Raw genomic sequence first — 27,986 nt, forward strand, 5'->3', positions numbered from 1 at the left:
TGTACCCATATTTTCCGGCGTACAGTATAAGATGACTGGGCGTATAAGACGACCCCCAACTTTTAAGAAGATTTTTATGGTTTAGAAAGTCATCTTATACGCCGGAAAATACGGTATTTTAATATTAGCAAAGATGTTTCTAGAGTGAGAAAAATCAAAAAGTGAATTTTTCACAAGACTATTTCCTATGAACTCATATGACATCAGCTAGGCTTTCATAAATGCAATTTGCCTGAGAAAACCATCCCCATTTTTTGTTGCACATTCTTGGACTAAAACTACAGAATTCTCTGTAATTGCAGAAACTTATATAAATTATAATACAGCTCCTTCTCTAGTTTCTGTTGGACTTTTGCTTTTGTCTTCTGTAAAATCCAAGGCTAAAGTGCCCTTATTATTTCTCCCAGCTAAAACCTTTATAAAAGTTTAATTCATAATCAAAAATCCTAATTTTAAACTTCTAAAAAGGGCATGCACTAAAAGCACTGTATTAAATAATATCTACTTCATCATTCTGTTTGAACGCAATTCCCAGACTTCACTTAAATACTACTAAAATTAATGATTAACATAGCTCACTGAATTAATCATTTTGAAACAAAAATGTCTTACTTTTTAAATTGGAAAGGAATATACAGCCATTAACATTCACAAATACTGTTGATGATGAAGAGGTGGGCCTCGGACAAATAAAAGTATTATAAATATGTTATACTCTTTACCTCATTAACATTTATCTTTGATTTTGCAGAAGATTCTAAAAATGCACAATTATTCCACTGCCTTGCTAAATTTTGTCCTTGTTCCTTTCCCACAACACGTTCATCTTCCAAGTCACACTTATTGCCAACAAGAATCATAGGAACCTAAAATGACAAAATATTGTATATTCATTAAAATAATATATGATTTACTGAATGGCTATTAGAAATTGGATATTATAAGAAAAACCAATTAAATGCATTTTAAAAATAAATTATTTAAGAATTAAACAGTTAAGTTTACAGTAGATGTTAGGTTCTTGAACTGTCACAGTGATCTTCAGCAAGCACATTATAGTTAAAGTGAAAGTAGGAACTCATAACTATCAGAGTGGGCAACAGAAGAAACAATTCTTTTTCAGTATGCAGGAAACAAAAAAGTCTCATGAAATTGTTGTGGCTAAAAGGCAAGCATGTACAGATCAATATTTCATTTCTTTAGATAGCCAAGACTAGCTGAGGAAGAGGATAAAAAAAGAGAACAGTTCACTATTTAACTTACTACTTTTTCTCTACATCAAACTTGGATTCTACAAAGCCAAAATCATGGATCCTAAGTAAATATACCAAACATTACATAAAACTGAGATGAACTTCAAGTCTTAACTATGCATTTGAGAATTATGGGTTATGATTTTGTAACACCAGCTTCTAAACAGAAACTATAATTTCTGTTTTATGTTAAAATGCCTCAAGTCTCAACAGAATGTACAGAAAATTGAACTAAGAAGGATATGGGAGCTGCTTAGAACAAAGTGAAAAAGGCACAATAGAACATATGCAAGAGGAATGATAAACTAGCTATAAATGACAAAAAAATGTTATAAAGGAATGGTGCAAAAACTTAACATCAGAGAAAGATAATGTAGAGTACACACAGACAGAAAAATATAGTTCCAAAACATATAGCAGAGGGAGCAGAGCAAAAGATAATTAAGAGAAAATTATCAAAGAACCTAATCTACATATGTAAGAATTATACAGCAATTTCATAAATATTAAGGATATACAATAAATTGGAATATAATGCCAGCTTATAATAATATTCCTACGGACTTGTTAAAAAATTATGGTTTTTATTCTGTGCTGATTTATAATAATTGGAGATAATTATTTCTACAAAAATGGTTCCCTTGAATTGAAACTAATATGTTAAATTATATTATTCTTATGAAAATTGATAGTATAGCAAAATGAAGGAAGTACAGTAACTATCAAAATCTGTGGGGAAGAATAAATTTGGTAGTATATTTTGAGAGCTACGTCTACGCTGGTTACTATTGAACATTTTTAAAAGTTAAAACTTCATTAATTCATCTCTAAGAAACAATCACCTAGGATTTTTCTTTCAATGATAGTTTTCATAAGAAAATTGTGTTTTCAGTTTTCTTAATTTTAATGTATTTATTTAATGATTGGACATATTTGTTAACTACAACCCTACTTCATCAAATTACAAGCCAAAGATATTACAGAACTCTCCATTTTAGTTTTCAAGTTTTAGATTTTTTTCTGTTCTTATGGCAATTAATGTTTCCAGATAAACAGATGTATTTGTTCAATGAATAGTATTACAGAAAAATGCAATTTGCTACAATTATTCCATTTTTACGTATATTCTTGGCTATTTTAGTCATTTTAAGATTCATTTGAACTTTCTGATGCAATGTAATTTTAAAAACATTTGTAATTTCTTTCTGCAAAGAATGCTGTTACATGGAGAAGGTTTTAATAATACAGCATATAATTTTTGGTAACCTGCTGACACAAGAGTTGAAGACTACCCAAAGACTACAAGAGGCCCTTATGAACCCAAATGGCAGGTGGAGGCTGCTGCCAGACAGGAGATCTGCGGGGCGGGGTGAAGCAGGGATGGTGGGGATCGAAGAAAGCCCCTCCAATGGCCGATGTGGCTGTTGCGATGTGGCTTATATTAGGCGCACGCTAAAAATCATGCTAGGGCTTATTTTCTGGGTGGGTCTTATTTTTGGGGAAACACGGTACTTAATACATTCTTTACATCTTCATGCAAAAGGAAAAAAATGTTACTCACATCATCAGTGTCTTTGACTCGAAGAATTTGTTCTCGTAGATCCTGCAAATCATTAAATGTGGATTGTGCTGTGATGGAATAAACTAAAGCAAATCCTTGACCATTTTTCATGTAGAGGTCTCTCATTGCTGTAAACTGTTCCTGTAAATACAAAGAGAAATGGAGAATTCAAAACTGGCTTGTTTAGAAAGTCAAACTGACTTGTTATGAGTATGTTCTTTTTAACATCAATATTATTATATACACAAGCAACTATTCTTCAAACACAGGTCTATTTACAGCTAATCCTTGACTTATAATCATTCATTTAGTGACTGTTTCAAGCTACAACTATTGAAAAGAGTAACTTATGACCATTTTTCACACTTACAACTATTGCAGCATTCCATGGTCATGTGATTAAAAATTTGGATGCTTCACAATTGGTTCATATTTGTGACTACAGTGTCCCGGGGTCATGTGTCTCAACACTGCAATATAAAGCATAGCCATTCCAAGAAGCCCTAAGCTTGCAGCATGAAGGACAGTGATCCCAGGAGCATGGTGCATGGTGCAGTCACCTTAGGAAGTCCCAGCCCTGCAGGATGAAGCATAGTTGCCCCTGGAATGTGGTGCAAAGCATAGTTGCCCCGGGAGTGTAGCTTTCTGAGTGGGCTGTGCTCTACACTGCAGTGCTATGCTGGAGTTTCCTGGGATGGCTGGACTTTGTGCAGTTGCATTGGGCTGAGGCTTCCTGAGGCAGCTGCAGCTTCAGACAATAGGGATTGCTGTGATTGCTGTTGCTAAGTAATGCAGTTATGTGATATCATTCTTTATGAGTGTATCATTTAGCATTGGAAATTATGGTACCAATTCCTATTGTAAGGCTAACTATATACAAGATGCAACAAGCATATCAAATAATTGAAAGTATCTGAGTGGACAAGAGAGATGTTTCAACCCCATGCCAGAACTAATCCCTAACAAACCGGCGATCCCATCACTGAAACAATGGATGGAACAATTACAAAACACCTGTCCAATAGTTAGAAAAGCACTAGATGAAGCCAGTCATACATATAAAGCACAAGCCGATAAAAAAAGGGTTGAGCCTACACCATTCATTATAGGAGAAATGGTGTACTTATCTACAAAATACCTAAAATCCCTACAACCCTGTAAAAAACTTCGACCAAAATATATAGGGCCTTTTCCAATTAAGAGAATCATAAACCCAGTAACAGTAGAATTAGAATTACCCAAAAATCTTAGGCAAATACATCCAATTTTTCACTGCAGTTTGCTGAAAAGAGAACGTCACACTTATGGCTAAAAATCCCCCCCCCCATCCCCAATCATGGTGGAAGGAGAACAACACTTTGAGATAAAGGAAATCCTAGATTCTAGGAGATATCATGGGGCAACTCAATACCTAGTAGCATGGAAACACCTCCCCGCCTCACAAAACGAGTGGGTCCATAAACGTCATGTTAGTGCCCCAAAACTATTAAAGAAGTTTCATACAGAATATCCTAACAAGCCAGACTAACTTTTATACCTCTTTTGTTTTCTTTACAGGTAGATCGCTCTTATTTTTAAAGGGGGCAGGATGTCAGAATCCAATTATATTTCATTTATAGCTACCTACTCTGAGAGCTACTTACTCTCTGTGGATTCTGCCATACTACGAAAGGGGAGGAGGAAGCAAGGGGGTTTTATGACTCTCACTTCCTTCATTTAAACTACAAAGGATTGGATGTTGATTCTCATCAAGAGGACTGACCATAACAATATGGCTATTGCCTTTCATCTACTCTCTCTCTGAAGTCTCCCCTTTTCTGGAAGTGAGGGAAAAGGGGTGGAACAATGTAATGCCTGGGATCTGGAAAAAGAGAGGATGAGTGATCGTCGCCTGGAAGGACTGTGGGGTGGGGGGCTGCTTGGGAACATTAAAAACATTGAATGGTAGGGGTTGATCCCTCATATCCTATCTAGAACGCCTGCAATCATTTTTTCTTAATAAAGATTCCTGTTGGAAGAGATATTCCAAGAGTTCTATCTTCTTAAGATGTAAAGTGAGGTGGGTCCTTACAATCGTGCTGTTTTGTAGTATTACCTCCATGAATTGAAATAATTTCATTTCCTCTCAATCTTACCTGTCGGAGATTATTGCATATTTACATTCTCTGTATTTCTGCTCTCCTGTCTACAGAATTCCCACAAACTGGGGTGAAATCTTCCTAACTACCAGAACCTTGCCATAAATATTATGGCAAAAATTGAACCTACAATCATTTTTAAGATGCAGTTTTCATAACAAATGGATCATATATTATTAACTATAAAATAATGTACTATGTTGGGTCCCAGGAATATTTGTTCACTTTTGTCCTTTCCTATAAAACATCACTAATGAATAGAAACTGAGATATTACTCTTTGATAGATACACATCTTTTGATTATCTTAAGAAATTAATGTTCCCATCTTCCATCAAGTTCTTGTCTTTTTAAGGGTTTTCTTTCAAATTATTCAACTTTTAGTGCTTTTTCTTCAAAGATAATTATTTCTTAAGAATGTATTGTAAAATGATGAAATGATATTAAATGAACTCTACTTTCCCAACTAGGTAGAAATAATACTAAATTTAACATCATAGTTATAATGTACACAGATAACACTTATGTGTACCCAGCAATATAATAATACATTAAGCTGTTGAAAGCACCAAGGATTCCTCCAATCCTTTAGTTCTGGGAAACTTGACTGATGGAAAAGGGAAAAAGGATACTAGTCAAATGCTAACATTCTATGTAATATCTGAACCCTTTTTAAATGGGTACCAAATATCAAAATACTAATGCCAATGAAATGTTAAATGCCGATCCAATCACCTTTCTAAACTGAAATTTTAATTTGCCAAAGCTTACAATTTCTCATTTTCTCTTTCCTCTTGAAATTAGTCTTATTTTCCAGTAATGTTGTTTGTATGCTTCTAACTAAATAACAGGAATAAAAATAATTTATGTTTCCTTAAGTTACATACTATCTGAAATCAGAAATACTGGCAAAACCTTATTATGAAAGTCTCCCATTTTATTTCATAAAATTGTACAATAGCTTTATTTTACATACCGTTCCTGCTGTGTCTAGGATTTCAAGCATACATTGTTGAGAATCTACTTCAACTTGCTGTCAAAAGAACAAAGGCAAATATTTATTGAAGCATAAATAGTTTCTTGCCTTTATTAGTTTTACCCACAATTCATGGAGGTTTGCTCTTGACATACTCAAAGAAGTTGGCAGGCTATTAAAGTGTAAAGGTTTATATAATATGATAGCAAAATGATTGCTACTGTAATAAATCTTTTTTTTGTATTATATTTTTTATTAAATTTTTACACAAGCATAAGTCACTCAATAATTGGTAAACAGTGTGTTGTCTGGGTTACATTTGTAAAAACACTCCTTAACGATTGATTTCTATAGTCTGTATTCCATATATTAATTTTGGTTGATTTCCTCTTTCCCCGAAACATCCTTTTTTGCAAACATTGAGTTAATACAATTCTTATTGTTTTAATAAATGATAATTTAGCATATATTTTTTCCAATATTCCTAAAAAATAATCATCATATTAATATATTTTTTTCTTTTCAGTCATTTGTGCCTTATCATCGATCCTGTTACAATCCTTATTTTAGTTTATTTCTTCCACCAAATTCTAAATATTCTTACTGGTAAAGGGTTTCTCAGCGATTAGTTACATTTACATTGACAGACTTAATTCTATTTTTTCCATATAAGCCATCTCACATTTTTACGTTTCTTAAGTAATGGATATAAGAATAAAAAGAAAGGGGAAAAGAAGAATGAAAAAGAAATTAAAAAAATAAAAAAGAAGAGAAGAAAGCAGTAATAATGGAACATAAGAAATAACATAGTACTTAGAATATATATCCCTCCTAGATTAATAGTATTTATTTCCTCAAATTTCTTATTCTTTTTAATCATAGCTAAGAATATATTTAATCTTTAGACATTCTATTCAATAGATCTAGTCATCTAATCCCTTAACTCTAATTCAAAGCATATATATATATATATATATATATATGTATGTATGTACGTACGTATTATATACATATACATATATACATATATATATGTGTGTGTGTGTGTGTGTATGTATGTATGTGTATGTGTATGTGTATGTGTTTATATATATATATATATATATATATATATATATATATATATATATATATATATATATATATATATGTTAATAAATAGTCGATCACCAAGAGAATAAAAATATAAAAGATTTTATTTACTGAACCTAGCTTTCGTCTTGACCTCCTCAGGGTGTAAACGGTAGTCATTGGGAAAGCTTATATGCAACTGCTAATCATTTGCACTCGGCTCCTGGACCGTGTCACGGGTCCCAAATGAGCGCGCTGTAATCTGAGTGTGTGTCTTGCATCAGGATGTAGTTCTTTCTCACTCCTTCTCTGTGCTCCATTGCGCATATCTCCTTCGCTAATCTTAAGGTTGGCTGGAATACTTTCACTTCCCTTATGGGTGGTGGTTATTTCCCTCCCACCAGCCTCTTGTCCATGGTTCTGTTTGCTAGGGGGTATGTATATTATCTCCTGTTTCCTCCTAGTTCCTCCAATTGTCTTAATTGAGTTACAGTCCGATCCCCCCATCTTCTGTGATTGTAGTTCACATGTTCCATCCCATTTTATGCTATTCCCCCTCCCGTCCCTTTCTATCGATGTTGTCTCAATTTGTACTTCCTTGGGTCCATCGCCATTCCCTCCCCCTACGTTCTTGGGAGCAACTGTTTTGGAGTGTACATGTGACGGTCCGTCGTTGTTTAGTTTGTGATTGGTCGGTCTTCTGTTCGTTGCGTCTAGGTCTTCCGTCCTCATCTTTCACTGGGAGGTCACTCCATCGTGTCGTCGGGAATGCTCTGTTCGTGATTCTCTGTTCCCTTATCGGATCAGTTAGCGTAGGGCTGTTCTCTCTTTTATAACCTGGATCGATTGTCATCGCACAGCTGTTCATTCCATTCGTCGGGGGGTATAATCTAATCCCCTCGGTATGTGCGATCGCAGCTTAGGCGTTCTATCCTGTACCCTGTTCTCCATTCTCCCCTCCCTTTCTATGGTTGTTATCTCCGTTTGTGTGTTGTCAGATCCATCACTTCTCCCCCTGTGTTTCTGAGTAGAACTCCTTGTGGATACTTTAGTAACGATCCGTCTCACGATCCTTCGTTCTCTTACTGGATCAGTTGGGGGGTTTTGTTCTCTCTTTCCTGGTGTGGTCTAGTTGTCACAACACATCTGTTCATTCCATTCATCGGGAAATTTCTCCGCTGTCAATGGTCGGGCTTCCGATGGATCTCTGCCATTCGTGGGGAGCTATTTAAGGTCGTGCCGTCCTGATCCGATGTTAAAAGGGTGTCTGTTTGACCGTGCCATACAGGGCACCCCCCTGTAAAACATCCATTGTTTCTATAAATATCACTTTATCTAAGCAGCTGTGTTTACTAAGACTTTGAAGGCCACAGACAGAAGTTTTATAATTTTTATAGTCCTCATCCACCAGTAGGTGTTAGTGTTGGATCATTTTTCAGTTCTTTCTACTCTTTTTCCTCCTTAAAGAGTTAGATTCGCTGCTTCCAATAGCCAAAAAGGGGGGGGGAACCCTCCCTTTTTCACTCTCGGAGGTATTTTTGCTTCTTGGGAGTTCTTTTTTTCAGGAAAATAAGTAGGATAGAGAAAATTAGTTCTTACCCAGCTTCAAACACACTGTTTACAATCAGCTTAAGTAATGCTTCTTGACTTCCGTTTGCTTGCAGCTGGGGCTAGACAATGGAGTTAGCTAGCCTTTCTCCTGTTGGTTTCTGGGAGGCTTCTCCTGGACCAATCGGGGAGACCGCCATCTCTCCCTGGGACTACATTCCTTCATTGCCACCTCTCTGGAGTGACTTCTGGCCCATTTAGGGTCCCCAAGCAGGAAGAAACTCAGCTGAAGAGCTTGGCATCCCGAATCTCTCAGCTGATAGCACTGTTTACTGGAACAGTGTATTTACTGTAATAAATCTTGTTGCAGGTTGTCTTATTCTTCTCTTTTCTTTCACTTTATCCATCATTATGAATTTCTAACAGCAATCTCCGAGTTTTTCTTGAACTCCCATTTCTTTACATCCCTTTCTTTTGATCACTAGCTTTTGAACTCCACATGCCTCTTTATTACTCTATCATACTTACTTCTTTTAAGTGCTAGACCAGTGGTTCTCAACCTTTCTAATGCTGTGACCCCATAATACAGTTCCCCATGTTGTGGTGACCCCCAAGTGGGTGTGGCCACCAATAAGAGGGAGTAGGACAGCTAGGGAAAAGGGAAAAAATGGCGGACAGCATGGTTTGGCGACCCCCGTGAAATGGTCATTTGACCCCAAATGGGGTCCCGACCCACAGGTTGAGAACCACTGTGCTAGACTATTTTTCTTAATATTAAGTACTAAATAAATTTATAATTTTTTAAAAAACGCACATACCTTTCTGTAGGAATCTTCTATCGTTGGATCATATTTTTCAACAAATATTCCTTGAACGAACTGTACAGTCTACAATAAAAGGCAGTGTGTACATAAATACACAAAGTTTATTTGAATTTATTTTTAACAATAACTCAAAGACTGGAAAGTTCATAAAAATTCAGGACAAATAAAGCCATAAGTTACTATCAATGTTTTAAGCAGTTGACTTAGAACATTGGCTCACTAGTTTAAATTCATACTGAATTAAGAGCAATCCTTCAAAGGACTTGTCAGCTAAAATCATCTTTATTATAATCATATTTCTATTTAAAATTAAGGCAATGCCAAAGTTCACATATATATAAATTATACTTACCTACAAATTATAAAATTAACATATTCAAAAAGATAGTGAAACTGAAGCCATATTTATTTATTCAAGCATTGTAAAAGAGGAAAGTAAGAAAACCTAAGCAAATGTTAATATTAAAGTAGGCACTTCCGGTGGCTGCGTTGGTGTTAATAGCAGCTGTTTTACAGCTGCCTCTCCCGGGAGATCGTAAAAGCCGGTTAAACAGCGACGACCAGCTGTTTTATGGCTTGAAACCTTCTTCCCGGGTGAAGGGACGAAGGTGAGCTTTCTCCTGGATAGGAGTTGAACCTCGCCAACCTCCCAGGGATTTTTTCTCGGGAGGTGAAGTGTGAGAGATCCTCCAAAGTCCAGGTGTTGTTCCGTTTCCTGGGATGCCTTTGTTCTCTGAGAACGAAGCCAGACGCCGCCTCCACTGCTGCTCTCCTAATGAAAACTGTAAGTGACTTTTAAAGCAGACAGAGCTCTCAGGAGAACAATGACTGGATTTTACTTTTAACTTAACTCGGGGAGAACTAACATCTTCTCCTGTTATTATCTGAACAAATTGCTGGAGCAAGAAATATGGCGGAGGAATATTGTTTCTTTGTTACTCTTCTTGTTTGAACACTTTCATTTTCTACTTTTTATTGATCGAGCTTTATCAACGTAATGGACTTGATTTGTTTAAGAGAAATATTTTTTTTAAGGAGTAAACTTCTTTACAGCTGAAATTCTCCCCAACAATGACAATTGCAGTTTTTTCCAGTCTTTTAAATCCTTTTGTACTTTTCCCCATAATGGTTCATAATTATTCTTATACAATTTTCCATTTGAAGCGGTTAAATATACTCCCAAATATTTAACCTTTTTTACCATCTGAAAACCTGTGGCTTTGACCAAACTTTCCCTATCCTTAACTAACATATTCTTAGATAATATCTTAGTCTTATAATTATTAACTTTAAAACCAGAGACATTCCCATACTGTGTTATAAGTTCTAATAAACAATCAATCGCTTGATTCGGTTGTTCCAAAATTAAAACCAAATCATCCGCAAAAGCCCGCAATTTATACTCATTCTTCCTTATCTTTACGCCCTTGACTACCTTTGATTCTCGAATCTGAATCAATAAAATTTCCAACATTAAAACAAATAACAAGGGGATAATGGGCATCCTTGTCTTGTCCCTTTTTCAATATTAAAATTCTCAGTCAATCCCCCATTTACAACAATGTGTACAGATTGTTGCTGATATATAGCTTTAAGTGCATGTAGAAAATTATCCCCAAAATTCATTTTCTCTACCAATGAAAATAAAAATTTCCAATCTAATTGATCAAAGGCTTTTTCAGCGTCCAAAAAAAATAAAAGCCACAGGAATCTGATTATTGTTATCCAAATACTCAATTAAATTTATAATTTGTCTAACATTATATTTCATAAATCGCCTTGTTATAAATCCTTCTTGGTCATTATGAATCAAGTCCTTCATAACCTGCATTAATCTGTTTGCCAAATTTTTTGTAAAAATCTTATAATCAACATTTAATAATGACATTGGCCTATAATTCTTAGGCTCTGTAAGATCCTGATCTTCCTTTGGAATCAGTGATGTAAAAGCTCTTTTCCAAGAAGGAGGAATTTGTGTACCCAACAAAATACTTTTAAAAAGTTCCTTTAATGGCTCCATCATTTCTTCAGATATAGTCTTATAATACCTGGAGGTCAGTCCATCTGTTCCCGGAGACTTTCCAACCTTTAACTGCTTAATAGCTAAACCAATTTCCTCCACAGTGATTGATCTATTCATCCCATTTTATTGTTCCTCTGAAAGTTTAGGAAAATACACTGATTGTAGATATTTATCTATATCCACACCCTTTATGTTATCACTTGAATATAATTTTGTATAAAAGTCTAAAAAACTCTTTTTAATCAAATTTTGCTGAAAAACCTCAATACCTTTATATTTTACTTTCTCTATAATTCTAGCTTACTGTTTCTTTCGTAACTGGTAAGCCAACCACCTCCCAGGCTTATTCGCATTACAGAAAGTATTATGTCTCATATATGACAGATTGGTAGCCACCTGATCTGCCATCAACATATTGAATTGTTCCTTAAGCATCTTTATAGATACCTTTAAATTATTATCAGTTGGATTAAAAACAAACTCTTGTTCTTTTAATTTAATCTCTTCTTCTATTTCTCTACGTCTTTTTAACCCTTTTTCCCTAAAAACCTTATTCAATTGAATCAAAATTCCCCTCATATATGCCTTACTGGCATCCCAAACCATGGACATCGATGTTCCCTTATTCATGTTTATAGCAAAAAAGTCCTTTAAATGCTCTTTACATTTTTGTACAAACTCTTCCCGAGTAAACAAATTCTCATTCAATCTCCAGGGTCTTCTATTCCCATCTTCCAAATGTAATTCCATCCACACCGGACTGTGATCTGACAAAGTTCTGGGAAAAATTTTCACCTTCCTCACTCTAGAAAGAAGATCACTAGTAATCAAGAAAAAGTCAATTCTTGAAAATGATTGATGTCTATCCGAATAAAAAATGAAATCTCTATCACTTGTATTCCTTTCTCGCCAAATATCAATAAGCTCCAATTCTTCTTTCAAATCAAAAAAAGTTTTAGGTAACCTAGTTTGGGTAAAAGTTTTAGAAGAGCTCCTTTTATCTATAGTTGAATCTAGAACCCCATTCCAGTCACCCATCAAGATTACAGATTTATAATCCAACTGGGATATCTTCCCATGCAAAAACTTATAAAATTGTTTCTGTTGCTGATTAGGAGCATATAATCCAACAATAAGAACTTTTTTACCTTGTAATGATAATTCCACAAAAAGATATCTTCCTTCAGAGTCAGTCTCAATTAATTTAGATGGAAAATTTTTCTTCACGTAAATTACCACTCCCCCTTTTTTCCCTGGAGCTGGAGCAATGAAATATGAACCCAAACGAGGATTCATCAAAAGTTTGGAGTCCTTTAAAGTTATATGAGTCTCTTGCAGACATATCAAATCACTGTTGTGTTGTTTCAAATAATGGAAAACCTTTCTTCGTTTCTGTGGCACATTTAAGCCATTAACATTCCAGGTCAGGAGCCTGGCCATCTCCACCGGCCTGGAGCCTCTGGAGCATGGCCTGCAGATCCACTGTTGAAGATCTTTTGGGTCTTGCCCCTCCCACAGGCTCTGTAATAACCATGCCTTCAACTTTATCTCCACTCTTCTGCTGCTGCTCTTTTTCTTTACGTTTATGGGCAGCTCGTGTCATCCTTTGTTCTTTTATCTCAAAATTCTGTACAGCTTGTTCCATAACCATCATTGATGAGGCTCCTGCCATAACAGGCTCTTCCATTATCCTTGTTTGTGGGGGTGAAGACGATCTTGCCTTTAAAATAGAATGATAAAAATCTCTTGCCTTCAGAACTGTAGTTAATCTATGACGTATCCCCTCATAATTCACTATTATTCCTCTTGGAATCTCCCATCTAAACTGGATTTGACGATGCTTTAACTCATCAGACAGAAAAGCAAAGTCTTTTCTGCCTCTTAAAATTTTGGGAGGCATTTCTTTTAAAATTATCACATCTTGATCTGCAATTTGAAACTTTTGTTTGTAAAAAGCCTGTATAATTTCATTACGAGTAAATCTTCTAGAAAAGTAGATGACCACGTCTCTTGGTAAGTTTCGCTGTCTAGCAAACCGTGAGTTGACTCTAAAAATTTTTTCTATCTCATTCCCAATTATTTCAGGCCTCCAGCCCAGATTAAGAGCGATATCTTTCACAATAAGCATCTTTAAGTCCTCCTGAGGATTCTCTCTCAGCCCCCTGATACGCAATGCATACTCCATCTCTCTATATTGTGACATGATTTGTTCATCCTGTGTGATTTCTATCTTATTCTCCACCTCCTCCATCCTGGATTCCATTCTTGTTGCATTTTCATTAATCTCCTCGATCCTGTCGTCAATTCTTTCTATGTGCAGAGCAAGGCCCTGAAAGGCAAAAAGTATGTCTTCCCTTATTTGCTTATTTTTAGCCTCCAATAGTTCTTCTGTAACTGCAATTATAAGATCTTTTACTTGCTCCTTAATATCCAAAGCATGCTTTTTTAAAGCTTCTTGTAAATCTTTAAGAGAAATTGCAGGAGGAGAGGGTGGAGGTGATTTTGGTTTCTGGGAGACAGGCTGGGTCATTGGGGAAGAGATAGTAGCTTTAGGAGGAGGAGGCAAACGTTTTGAAGCCATTTTCATTAAGTTCTAAGAAGAAAGATTCTTGTTTAAAAAAATTAAAAAAGGAAAAGAAAAAATCACAGTTCTTTTAAATATTCCTTAAAAAAGAAAAAAGATTATAGAGAAAAAAAGAAAAAACAAGAAATAAAAAGACAAATTCTTGCTTCTATATTTGAAGCATTACTCTGTATCCGGATTTTAACTTTGTAATGCAGATCAAACAAGAAAGACAATCGCCATTTTGCCTTTCACGGTCCCTTTCTTCAAAAGGGAAAGTAAACAAAAAAAGAGGGGGAAGATGCTTGCAGGAGTTAAAGTCACAATAAATCTTAAATCCACTTTCTCCTGGTCTGCTCCGTCTGCATTTGAATACTCACAAGCCTCTAAAAAAAGCAGATGTGGGAGCAGCGGCTTGCTTCATCCCAGAACTTCGGGACAAAGACGTCCTGGAGTGCGGAGTTGGCTCAGGCTCCGAGGGAGCTCTACCCTCCGATCCCTGAAATTATGGGGATCCAGGGGAGCTCTTACCTCTACCTGAGCAGTTCTTCTCTTCCCTTTCTCCCAGGGAAGAGATTCAAGCCACAGGACAGCTGATTGTAAAAGTCCTGCAGCTTTTACACAACCCAGGAACGGGCTGCTTTGTGAAAAGCAGCCATCGTAGCTGCTTGATCCACAGGAAGTTCTACCAAAGTTCCTTTTTTTGTTTCAGATGATACCTATTTTAAAAAAAGAGGCAAATTTGGGTGAATGGCAAAGGGGTATCAACAATTTTATATGGGCCGGAAAGAAACCAAGGGTTAAGTTTAAGATTTTACAGGATGCTCGAGAAAGAGGAGGACTTAAGGCACCCAACTTGAAATTATATTATGATGCAGCCGCTTTAACTTGGTTAAGCGATTGGCTCAACTTAACAAATAAGGATATTCTGTTTTTGGAAGGTTGGGACTTAATATATGGTTGGCATGCATACCTGATTTTCAATAAGAAAGTTGATCGGATTTTTAAATTACATATTTTGAGGAATGCCTTACTTCGTGTTTGGAAAAAGTATTATTTTAGATTGAATTATAAAATACCTATCTGGGGGATTCCCAGACATGCAATTGAGGGAATTTCTAAGGGGACAAATTTCGATAAAATCTCGTATAAAGAATTGTTAATTTGGTCTGGTTCGAATTGGCATTTGAAATCCCTAGATGTATTAAGGCAAGAAAATACTCTACAGTCATGGTTTCAATACTTACAAATAGTGGATAGATGGACTGTAGATAAGAAAGAGGGAATAACATTAGAAGATAAACAATTGGTTATTCAGATTAAAAATCAGAGTCAGGCCCATATAAAAAGAATTTACAATGTTTTATTAGAGTTAGACTCGGAAACAGAATTGGTTAAAGACTGTATGATTAAATGGGCTCAAAATATACAGGAACCGATTTCATTGGATTTATGGGAGACAATTTGGACTAGAAATGTTAAATTTACACAAGCTCAAAATTTGAGAGAAAATTTTTATAAAATGTTTTACAGATGGCATTTAGATCCTAAAAAATTATCTTGTATGTATCCTAACATACAGCCCAAATGTTGGAGATGTGGCAATAAAGATGCGACATATTTTCATATTTGGTGGAATTGTAAAAAGGTAAAGGCATTTTGGATTATGATTTGGTGGAACATTCAAAAGATTTTTAGAAGGAAGATAAAGTTTACTCCTCAACTATTTTTATTGGGTATCTTTGTGGATTTAAATGATAATGTTGAATTTATTAACTGCCGCAAGGTTATTAATAGGTTTATATTGGAAGAAAGATCCTTTGCCTACTTTAGAAGAATGGGTATTTAAAGTATCTAGTTTTGCAGAGATGGCAAAAATTTCTGCCTATTTAAAGGATCATACACAAGAAAGATATATTATTGTATGGAGAAGATGGATAGATTATATTCAGAAAAAGTATGGAACTAAAAAGTTTCACTTATTTTATGAATGAATATTATAGTAAATATTACAGAGAACTGTCTTATAGGCTATTGGAGTTAAAGGTTAAGTATGATATTTTTTTTCCTTTTTTTATTATTACTATTTTTTCTTTTTTTCTTTTTCTTTTCTTTTTTCTTATTATTATAAATTCTTTTAATTATTAACCCTGTATTCTGCTCTGGGAAGTGAAGGGAGGGGGGTTGGGGGTGGGAGGGAGGAAATGTGGGGGGGGAAGTGTAATATAGATAATGGTTGCTTATAGGGGTGCGGCCTGGGCACTCCCGTTATGCTGCGTTCATGGGTTCGATAGGGATGAGAGGTGAGCAAGTGTAGAGAGGAAGTAGGTTAGTGAGAGGAGAAGGGGAGGGGAAGAGAGTAGGATGGGAGGTGAGAAAGAGGAGGGAAGTAGGGAATGTTTTAAGAGAGGGTGGACGCAGCCTGGGGGGAGTGCGCAGGTCGTAATAATGTTTATTTTATCTTAAAATTGTATTGTATACTTTTTTTTATAATGTTTATATGGAAAAAATAAAAAACTTTCATTAAAAAAAGGAGTAAACTTCTGTTTTTTTGCTGTTCTTGCTCTTTTTACTTTTACTAGTTTTTAATTCTTTTTTTTTCTTTGTTAAAATGGCCTCAAAACGTCCTGGACCTGCTTCTCTTCCTAAAGTTACAACTCCTTCTTCAGTAACTCAGACTGTACAACAACAACCCAGACCTAAACTTTCTCCACCCTCACCACCACCGCAGTCAATAACACTTAAAGATTTGCAAGATGCTTTGGAAAACATTTATGAGAAAACTATACAAAAGACAGCAGAACTTATTGAGAAAAAAAATGATCAGATGAGAGTAGATATTATTTCTGCACTGAAGGGGCTTTCTGGACTTATAGAAAAAATTGATGACAGGGTGGATGAAGTGGTGGGGAAGGTTGAAATACTACAAGATAGAGTTGATAAGATAGAAGATAATGTAGACAATGTTCAGGATGAGATTTTAATGTCACAATATAGAGAAATGGAGTTCGCTTTGAGAATAAGAGGCGTGAAGGAGAATGTTCAGGAAAATTTGAAGGAAGAAATTGCAATTGAATTGGCTTCTATTTTGGAATGCGACCCTAAAGCAATGTTGAGAGATATAGAAAAGATTTTTAGAGTTAATTCATGGATCGCAAAACAGAGGAAGCTACCAAGAGATGTGGTGGTTTATTTTGCTAGAAGATCTTTGCAGAATGAAATTATTCAGGCTTTTTATAAGCACAGATTTCAGATTGCAACTCAAGATGTGATAATCTTAAAAGAAATACCTTCAAAAATCCTTAGGAGAAGGAGAGATTTTGCTTTTTTGGCGGATGAACTTAAGAAACAACAAATTCAATTCAGATGGGATATTCCTGTGGGGATAGTGGTGACTTATCTGGGCTCACATTATCGTCTTAATACAATTTCTAAAGCAAAAGCTTTTTATATGACTGTGTTAAAAGCAGAGTCACCACCATCTCCAAGATCAAAAAAAGATGAGAGCAAGGCAGAAACACAATCTGATGTAGGCTTAAAGCCACGCCCAGGAGAAGAGTTATTGGTTGAATCTATTCAATTAATTGATGACCCAAAACAACAGAAAATTACACGTGCTGCCTATAAACATAGAGAAAGAGAACAACAACAGCAACAGCAACGACAACAAAAGGTTGATGATGGATTACACTTTACTTCGGAGCCAGTGGGAGGAGCAAGGCCAAAGAAGTCATCGACTGCAAGTCTAGAGGTTTTGTTCCAAAGGCTTCAACCTGCCAAGAATGGCAAAGCTTCTAACCTGGAATGTTAACGGGCTAAACACTCCACAGAAAAGAAAGTTTTTTACTATTTGAAACAACATAAAAATGATATTATTTGTTTGCAAGAGACTCATATTATTTCCAAAGATCAAAAATACCTGTTTAACCCTCGGCTTGGGGTACATTTTATAGCTCCTGCATTGTAGAAAAAAGGAGGTGTAGTTATATATGTAAGAAAAGAGCTTTCACCAAAATTAATTGACTTGGACCTACAAGGCAGATATGTTATTATTGATCTTTTAATAAATGATAATAGAACTCTTCTTGTTGGATTATATGCTCCCAATCAACAACAAAAACATTTTTATAAGATGATTCATCAGAAACTAATTTCTTTGGATTATAAATCGGTTATTATGATGGGAGATTGGAATGGTGTTTTAGATCCAAGCAAAGATAAGAAGGGTTCTTTTAAAGTGTGTAACCAGGCTAGACTTCCGAAAACTTTTTTTGATTTAAAGGAAGATTTGGAACTCAGTGATATTTGGAGAGAACGTAACCCTCAGGAAAAAGATTTCACCTTTTTTTCAGACAGGCATCAATCTTATTCTAGAATTGATTTTTTTTTCTACTTACTAATGACTTTTCTTTCAGAGTGAAAAATACTAAGATATTTTCTAGAATTTTTTCAGATCATAGTCCTGTATGGTTGCAAATTTCTTTGGATAAAGGGTCTAGAAGGTCTTGGAGGTTAAATGAGAATTTATTTAGATATGAAGAGAATATACAGAAATGTAGAGGTTATTTAAAAGAATTTTTCTCTTGGAATATGAATAAGGGCACCTCGATGCCAATGGTTTGGGATTCCAGTAAAGCATACATGCGAGGGATTTTGATCTCTATGAATGCTCATAGACATAAACAAACTGAGAAGCGTAAAGAGTTGGAAGACAAAATTAAATGTAAGGAAAAGATTTTATTATCAAATCCAATGGATAATAATTTGAAAGCTTCTATAACTCTGCTTAAGGAACAATTTAATATGTTAATAGCGGATCAGATGGCAATTAATTTGAGGTACATGAAGTATAATACATTTTGTAATGCAAATAAACCTGGTAGATGGTTGGCTTATCAATTACGTAAGAAGCAGAAATCAAGGATTATAAACAAAATATGTTATAAAGGCAAAGAGGTGTATCAACAAAATTTGATTAAAAAGGCTTTTTTAGATTTTTATTCTAAGTTATATACTAGTGAAGCTATACAAATCTCAGATGTAGAAAATTATTTACAACAAGCCAATTTTCCCAGACTTACGACTGATCAGCGTGATGGAATTAATGCTGCAATTACCGCTGAAGAGATTACCTCTGCAATTAAACAATTAAAGATTGGTAAGACGCCAGGTACTGATGGATTAACTGCAATTTATTACAAGATGCTATTGGAAGAAATGATAGAACCATTGAAGGAACTTTTTAATGACATTTTGCTGGGAGCAGAGTTACCTCCATCCTGGAAAGGCCTTCATATCATTGATTCCAAAGGATGATCAGGACTTGTCCCAGCCTAGAAATTATAGGCCTATAAGATTTTTGCAAAGATTTTGGCAAATAGATTAATGCAGGTTTTGAAACAACTGATTCATACTGATCAATCGGGATTTATAACGGGAAGATACATGAAAAATAATGTAAGACAATTGGTTAATATAATAGAATATTTGGATAAGAATAATCAAATTCCTGCTGCCTTAATATTTATAGATGCGGAGAAAGCTTTTGATCAATTAGATTGGAAATTTTTATTGAAAGTGATAGAGGAAATGAATTTTGGAGATAAATTTTTGTGTGCTCTTAAAGCTGTATATCAGCAACAGCACAAATTATAATTAATGGGGGCTTAACAGAGCAATTTAAAATAGAAAAAGGTACTAGGCAAGGTTGTCCTTTACCCCCTTTGTTATTTGTATTAACTATGGAAATCTTACTTATTAAAATCCGAGAATCCTCTAGATTAAAAGGGATAAAAATAAATAAGATTGATTATAGGTTGAAAGCTTTTGCTGATGATTTGGTGGTGACATTATCTTATCCAATAGATTCGGTTAATGAATTGGTTGAAATTTTAGCGCAGTATGGACAGGTCTCTGGTTTTAAGGTGAATAAGAATAAAACTAAAATTTTACTTAAAAATGTGTCTATAAAGGGAAAAGATACTATAGCTGAAGAAATAGGTTATAATGTAGTTAATACAGTTAAGTATTTAGGAGTATATATCACAACATCTAATGGGAAATTGTATAAGAATAATTATGAACAATTGTGGATAAAGGTACAAAAAGACCTAAATGACTGGCAAAAACTACAATTATCTTTGTTGGGGAGAATTTCAGTAGTAAAGATGAATGTTCTACCAAAGTTTCTTTTTTTATTTCAGATGTTACCCATTTTGAAAAAGGATGCAAATTTGGAAGAGTGGCAGAAGGGTATCAATAAATTTATATGGGGTGGCAAGAAACCAAGGGTTAAGTTTAAGATTTTACAAGATGCTAGAGAAAGGGGTGGACTTAAAGCACCTAATCTGAAATTATATTATGATGTGGCCATTTTAACTTTAGTAAGTGATTGGCTCAATTTAACAAACAAAAATATTTTGGTTCTTGAAGGCTGGGATTTATTATTTGGTTGGCACGCATATTTGGTTTTTGATAAGAAAGTAGATTGGGTGTTTAAGTCACATATTTTAAGAAATGCCATACTCCGTGTCTGGAGGAAGTATTATTATAAATTGAACTATAAAATACCCATTTGGGGGATTCCTGGACAGGCAATTCAAGGGGTTTCTAAAGGGGTGAATTTTGACAATATTTCCTATAAAGAGTTGCTCATTTGGTCAGGTACAGATTGGCAATTAAAGTCTTTTGATTTGTTAAGGCAAGAAAATATTTTACAATCATGGTTTCAATATTTACAAATAATGGAGAGATGGAGGGTAGATAAGAAGGTGGGAATTACTTTAACAGATGAAAACTTGGTAATTCAGATTAAAGATCAGAAATTTGCTCATATCAAAAGAATTTATAATGAGTTGATAAAATTGGATTCAGAAACAGAGTTAGTAAAAGATTGTATGATCAAATGGGCCCAGAATATACAGGAACCAATCTTAATGGATTCTTGGGAGATAATCTGGGTTAGAAATGTTAAATTTACTCAAGCACAAAATTTGAGGGAAAACTTTTATAAAATGTTTTATAGATGGCATTTGGATCCTAAAAAGTTATCTTGTATGTATCCGAATTTGCAACCCAAATGTTGGAGATGTGGTTCCTTGGATGCAACTTATTTTCATGTTTGGTGGACTTGCAAAAATATTAAAGCTTTTTGGATTATGATTTGGTGGAACATTCAAAAGGTTTTTAAAAGGAAAATTAAATTTACTCCCCAATTATTTCTTTTGGGTATTTTTGTGGATCTTGATGTTAAAGAAACTATTTTAATGCTGAATTTAATAACAGCAGCAAGACTATTGGTGGGTCAGTATTGGAAAAAAGATTCTCTGCCTTCTTTGGAAGAATGGGTGTTCAAGGTTTCTAACTTAGCAGAAATGGCTAAAATTTCTGCTTACTTAAAGGACCATTCATAAAAGAGATATATTTCTGTATGGAGAAGATGGATAGAATATATTCAGAAGAAGTATGGAACAACAAAGTTTCATTTATTTTATGAATAATAGATTTTTATTAAATTATGAATTCAAGTTTGCAGAGAGTTAAGGGTTATTAGGATTCCGGTTATTGTATAAGTAGTAAATTTAAGTTGACTATGTTTAGTTTTTTTTTTCTTTTCTTTTTCTTTTTTTTGTAACCCTGTACTGAGCTCTGGGAAGTCGGGGGGGGGAGGGGAGAGTATGGGTAGTATGTTCAATAGTTCAGATTTGGGTGATAGAGGATTGCTTGGCCATTTTCCCTCAGACCGCATCCGATTGAGAAGAGGAGAGGGATAAGTAAGTAGAAAGATGGAGGAGAGAGGGAGGGGAGGAGAGGAGAAGGAAGGGGGAAGTGAAGAGATGAGAGGGGGATGCGGTCTGGGGGGAAATGGGTGAGCAATGTCGGAATTTGTGTGTTGTATTTTAACTTCTTATGTATCTGAATTTTTTTTCTTATGATTGTAATGAAAATAAAATAATAAAAATTGAAAAAAATATTAAAATAGGTGAAAAGAAAATTCAGAATTTCACTTATGTCATTTATGCTTTTACCCCATACACATCTAAGTCAGTGTTTCCAGAGTTGCAGTTATTTGTAAATTCAGTTTTACAATTGTTAAAATGCCAGGTTTTGAGATGTAAAAAAAATCAGACCAAGATAAATCACTTCAGAATTTTTCTACCTTTAATATAACACATAAACTGTATAATTCAATTGAAAAATAAACTGAATTCTTTTAGAGGGAAAAATAAGAATCAAAAACGTGCAATAATGTGGTTGCATAAGTATGCACACTGTCATGTAAGAATATGCTGTGTTCAGAATTAACTAATCACATTCAAACTGCTGTTAAATAGTAGTCAGTACATATTTGCCATCAATTAAAGTAACTGATCAAGGCCATATAAATTCAGCTGTTCTAATATGATTTTTCTGACATTTACCTTGTTACCTCTTATAGCAAAAGCCATGGTCTGCAAAGAGCTTAGAAAACATCAAAGGGATCTCATTGTTGGAAAGTATCAGTCAGGAGAAGAGTACAAATTTTTTTCCAAAGCATTGGATATATCATGGAACACAATGAAGATAGTCATCAACAAGTGGAGAAAATATAGCAGAATAGTGACATTATCAAGAACTGGATGTCCTGAGACTTCCGGTTTTGCGCCTGCCACTCCCCATGGCTAGTTTCATCCTGCCAGGGTGACCTTAGATGGGTCCAAAGTTGCCCCGAAGAGGTGATTGTGAAGAAGGGGAGCCCTGTTGATCACAAAGCAACAGTAATCGCTTCGTTTAATCCAGGGGAAGCCTTCTGAACCCGACAGAAGAAAGGCTAGCGTGAGATCAGAGTTTAGCGCAAGATACGAACCTGAACATTGGTGAACAGCGTGCTTGGAATTGGTGAGAATACTGTTCTTCTTTCTTCTATCTACTAATTGAATCCTTGAGAAAGATCCCCAAAGCAAGAAAACCTCCGGAAGTGAAGAGAGGGGACTATATCCCCATTCCCTTACAGACGGAATTGGCAAATTAATATTAAGGAGGAAAGAGATATACTAAAATTTGATTTAAAATACTACAGTCTGGATAAATCTAGGAACTAAAAAACTGTCAAGATTATACCCTAAAGAGTTTTTGATGGAATTATAAAAATATATAACAAAAATAACTTTTTGATTGAAAAAAAAACCTGAAAAAAGAAATAAGTGTTGACATTTAGTGGAGAATCAGAGAATAGAATACTAACAATAAGGACTCAGAAACAAAGAAAAAGCTGTTCCTTTGAATTACAAATAACCTTGAAGATAGCTGGGAACAAAGGAAGAGCCAGCTATAAGATTAAAAAGTGTCTGAGAAAAAAAACACACCTGGACTATTGCTTAAATTTAAGAACTGTTTATGGAAAAGAAAAACCTTGGCTTTTGGCTAATCTTTTAGAAGAGAATCTACAGGAAGGATTTAAAGTGGCTTACAACACTGAACTGTAATTTTGACTGATGAAAGATTATTTGAAGGAGGGGAGACAACATGGACAACATACATATCAAAAAATGACAGGATGCCACATTCAATATTTTCTCCTGAAAGACTTAGCCTGGAAAATCAAGGGCCTCCATGAGCAGTACTTCAAGGCAAGATAAATACTTTCCAGGAGAAAATATATGTAATGTTAGGACAAATACAAATGACAATAGACTCAAACCACAAGGAAATTCAAAACAACTTTGATGATTTAAATAAGCATATTTCCAATCTAAATCTACAAATAAAAAACATCCAGGAAATAACGAATGAACAAATAAATCAGATAACAGACTACAAATTAGAAGAATATGATCAAATTGATGAAATAACAAATGAAAAAGAATTACAATTTAACACAAACAGGAAAAAATCAACAAGGTTCTAATACAGGGGTGTCAAACTCAATTTCATTGAAGGCCGCATCAGCATTGCGGTTGCCCACAGGGGGCTGGGTGGGTGTGGCCTACTGGGTGGGTGTGGCCTACTAGGTGGGCGTGGCTAGCTCTACATCATTCGTGTCAAGGGTGCCTGTGGGGGCCTGGGCAGGAGTGGGACAGATCTGAGGGTCTCTGGCAGAAGGGGGTGGGACCAGGGCAAGTGCCAAGGCATGGTCCACTGGAGGAGCCTCACTGTTCCTCTCAGGCCATGCAGGGGGAGGGGCTTATGGAGCTAAGACTGAATGCGTTTCAGCATAGATAGCCACCACAAAATTGTACATTGGCTCCTGGCTGGCCTTGGCTAGGGCCAAGGCAGAGGGGGGCATTCCCTCACTGTTTCCAGGATTGCTTCGCAGGCCACATGAAACCACTTCGCAGGCCACATCCGGCCCCTGGGTCTTGTGTTTGACATGTCTGTTCTAATACAAGAAAAATGGAATGGACTATAGAATACCAGGAGAACTATCAAAGTTCTATCAAAGGAGACAAAAAGTATTCATCTTACTTACTTCATCTTTTGTATTCCCAACAGCATTTGTAAAAATACAGGTAAGCGGATTACATCAACTTGGAAAAATACTCGGCAAAAGAAGACAAGAGACAGATGGGGCGTTGGTCTTACCTGAACGCCTTTTCTCAGTACGGAGATGGATAATCCACCAATGGGTTTTTTCTGTCTGCCTGCTCTTGAGACCAAGTAGCCAAAACTTGACACGCCCCATCTTCCTGTGGAGTCCATTCTTAACGAGGGCGAATTGGCTGAAGGTTGACGAGGTATTGGCTCTCAGTTCCCTAATAACGGCTTGCTGACCTTGGGATGGTTGTGGATTATCCATCTCCATACTGAGAAAATGAGTTCAGGTAAGACCAACGCCCCTTCTCCAGTACAGGAGATGGATAATCCACCAATGGGATGTACCAAAGCCTCACTGCCCCAAGGGGTGGGAGACAGATAAGGCCGGTAGATTGATCTCTGAGACAACTTGCTGGAGGACCCTCCTACCAAAGGAGGCATCCGCCGAGGCAAAGCGGTCGATTTTGTACTGGCGTACAAACGGGGAAGGCGAAGACCATGTCGCGGCCCTGCAAATTTCCTCGATGGACGCCTGGGTAGCCCATGCCGCCGAAGTAGCAGCGCTTCGGGTGGAATGGGCAGTGAGATGGCTTGGGAGCGGCAGAGACGATACCTTGTACACTTCCACGATACAGTTTCGGATCCACCTTCCAATGGTGCCGGCGAAAACTTTCTGCCCCAAGGTGCCTGTTTGGAAGGACACAAATAGAGCCTCTGACTTGCGGAAGGGTTCCGTATGTTTTATATAACGCCGCAACGCTCTGCGGACGTCCAACGTATGCCATTGCCACTCCCAGTCATGTGTTGGGTTTGGACAGAAGTTTGGGAGAATTACTTCTTGTGTCCTGTGAAAAAGCGAATTCACCTTCGGTATGAAGAGGGATCTAACCTAAGGACCACCCTGTCATTGTGGAAAATGCATAGGTCATTTCTGACTGACAGTGCGGCCAGTTCCGAGATTTGTCTGGCCGATGTGATGGCAATCAGAAACGCCACCTTTAGTGACAGGTGTCGCAAGGAAACGGTCGCCAATGGTTCAAAGGGTGACCGAATGAGAGCGTGAAGAACTCGCGGTAGTTCCCAGGACAGGTACCTGTGAACTACGGGAGGTCTGGTGTTATAGGCACCCTTGATAAAGGCGCGGATCCTGGGATGGTGAGCTAAGGGAACCGAGTCTGTGCAGGTGAGGAGGGTGGACAGGGCTGTCACTTGCCTGCGGATGGTCGCGGGGGCGAGGCCTCTGTCCAGTCCCTCCAAGAGGTAATCTACTATCTGAGGGATGTAGAATTTGTGCATGTCAAACTGCCGTTTCCTGCACCAAAGGCAAAAATTTTTCCAAGTGGAATCATAAATGCGATTTGTTGCTGGACGGCGTGCAGCTTGAATTATGGTAATGGTGCCAGGAGAGAAAAGTTCCTGCGTCATTATCTGGCGCTCAAGTGCCAGACGGTCAGCTGTAACCATTGGGGTTCCGGATGACGAATGGTTCCCTGGTGTAGGGACACTCGGTGAGGAGGAATGTTCCACAGGGGCAACTGAGACAGGTTCATCAGGTCAGTGAACCACGGTCTCTGTGGCCAGTATGGTGCTACTAGGATCACTTCTGCCCGCTCGTGTATCAGCTTGCGGATAACCGCCGGTATGAGTGGGAGTGGGGGGAAGGTGTAAAGTAGGCCTTGGGGCTACTGAGTTCTTAAGGTGTCCGTCCCCTCCACCCGCGGATTGAAGTAGCGGGAGTAGAATCTGGGGAGCTGAGCATTGTCTGACGATGCGAACAGATTGAGGGTCGGTTACCCGAACCTGTGGGAGATGTCTAGGAACAAGTCCAGGTGTAGCCCCCACTCCGAAGGGTCCACTGTGGTGCGACTTAGGAAGTCCGCTTGTTGGTTGTTCACCCCCGATATGTGTTCCGCTTTTAGCTACTCCAGACTGGACTCTACCCAGTTGAATAGGAGTCGCGCCTCTGTCATGAGGGTTTTTGATCTGGTCCCCCCCTGCCGATTGATGTGTGCCTTGGCTGCTACGTTTCTGTTAGGACTAGAACGTGGCGGCCTCTGATTCTGTATTTGAAGTGTTGCAGAGCTAGGTGGATAGCCCTGAGTTCTAGCCAGTTGATGTTGTTTCTCAGATCCGCAGTGGACCAACGTCCCTGCACAAACTGAGAGTCCAGATGGGCTCCCCAACCGTACAGACTGGCGTCTGTAGTGATGGTAACCCTGTCTGGTTCCTTGAAGGGTGACCCCTTGGTCATGGCCCGAGAGCACCACCAGCGTAGCGCCCTGCATATTTGTGGCAGGACCCTGACTAGGTGATTGGATGTGCTGGTGTTCTGCCGTTGGTATGGGAGCAGAAACCACTGTAGGTCCCGCAGATGAAACCTGGCCCAGGGCACTATGGCTATGCAAGATACCATCTTGCCTAATAATTGGGAGAGGGTTACTATCGGAGCTGAGTGCTGTCTGTATACCCGGCGAGCCAGTTCCCTGATGCCGGCCACCCGCTCCTGGGAGATAGACCATGCAGTTGGTTGTGTCTATCGTGGCCTCCAGGTGCAGCAGCCTGGACGAGGGAACTGTCTGGCTCTTCTGGAAGTTTACTGAGAATCCATATAGTTGGAGAACGCGAATGACGGTCCATATGTCCGCCTGAGCTGTCTGCAGGGATGTTGCTTGGATTAAAATGTCGTCTAGGTAATATTGGACGCGTATCGGGATTTTTCTCAGTTTGGCGGCCACCACTGCTAGTATTTTGGTAAATACCCTGGGTGCCGAGGACAGGCCGAACGGAAGGGCCTTGTATTGGAAGTGTTTTCCTTTGTAACAGAAGCGTAGGAACCGATGGTGATTTGGGTGAATGGGAATGTGGAGGTAGGCTTCCATGAGGTCTATCGATGCCAGGAAGTCTCCTTGTCTGATGCTTCCCAAGATGGACTGAAGGGATTGCATCTTGAATTTTTTGTATGCTATGTAACGGTTGAGATTTTTGAGGTCCAGGATTGCCCTCCATCCTCCTGACGTCTTGGGAACCACGAAAAGGATGGAGTAAAATCCTTTGCCTCTGTATTCTGCTGGGACCGGTTCTATGGCGTGAATATCCAACAGGTGTTGGATGGCCTCCTGCATGAGTCTGCGTTTGATGGGGTTCCTGGAGACCGAGCAGGTGATGAACTGGTCTGGGGGTGTGACCAGGAACTCCAGGGACAACCCGGACTGGATGGTTTGTAGTACCCAGTTGTCCGTGGAGGTCTGTTCCCACTGGTGGAAGAAGTGGGTTAGTCTTCCCCCAATGGGTATGTTGGTGTAGGAGTCATTTGGTCTTCCGGTACGGATGACCCGTTCCACGAAATGGTCTCGACTGGTTTTGCTGCCTGGGTCGGAAGCCCGGTCTATCACAGGGACGGTCGTACAGCCTGTCCTGCCCGGGAGTGAATGGCTTGGGGGTCTGGCTGGTAGGCGTGGTTGCCAGGTGCCGAAAGGACTGCCTACGAAAATAAGGTGTGGAGCGTTTGTCAGACCTTT

At 37.5% G+C, this 27,986-nt stretch overlaps 1 protein-coding gene across 8 annotated transcripts in view; it reads right to left on the reverse strand.

Moving 5' to 3' along the window:
• The window catches only part of RAP1B (RAP1B, member of RAS oncogene family), an 80,850-nt gene that overhangs the window by 13,325 nt on the left and 39,539 nt on the right, over positions 1-27,986 (reverse strand). For all 8 annotated transcript variants that reach the window (XM_039342682.1, XM_039342680.1, XM_039342681.1 and 5 more), the window contains 4 exons: positions 9,365-9,433; positions 5,928-5,984; positions 2,815-2,955; positions 723-866 (listed from right to left, as the gene is read on the reverse strand). In XM_039342682.1, the coding sequence (XP_039198616.1) occupies positions 723-866; positions 2,815-2,955; positions 5,928-5,984; positions 9,365-9,433 (411 nt within the window). The remainder of the gene's footprint in view (positions 1-722; positions 867-2,814; positions 2,956-5,927; positions 5,985-9,364; positions 9,434-27,986) is intronic.

Source organism: Crotalus tigris, unplaced genomic scaffold (genome assembly GCF_016545835.1).
Source record: "Crotalus tigris isolate CLP2741 ecotype Arizona unplaced genomic scaffold, ASM1654583v1 scf7180000017801.1383879, whole genome shotgun sequence".
In the NCBI taxonomy this organism is placed as follows: Eukaryota; Metazoa; Chordata; class Lepidosauria; order Squamata; family Viperidae; genus Crotalus; species Crotalus tigris.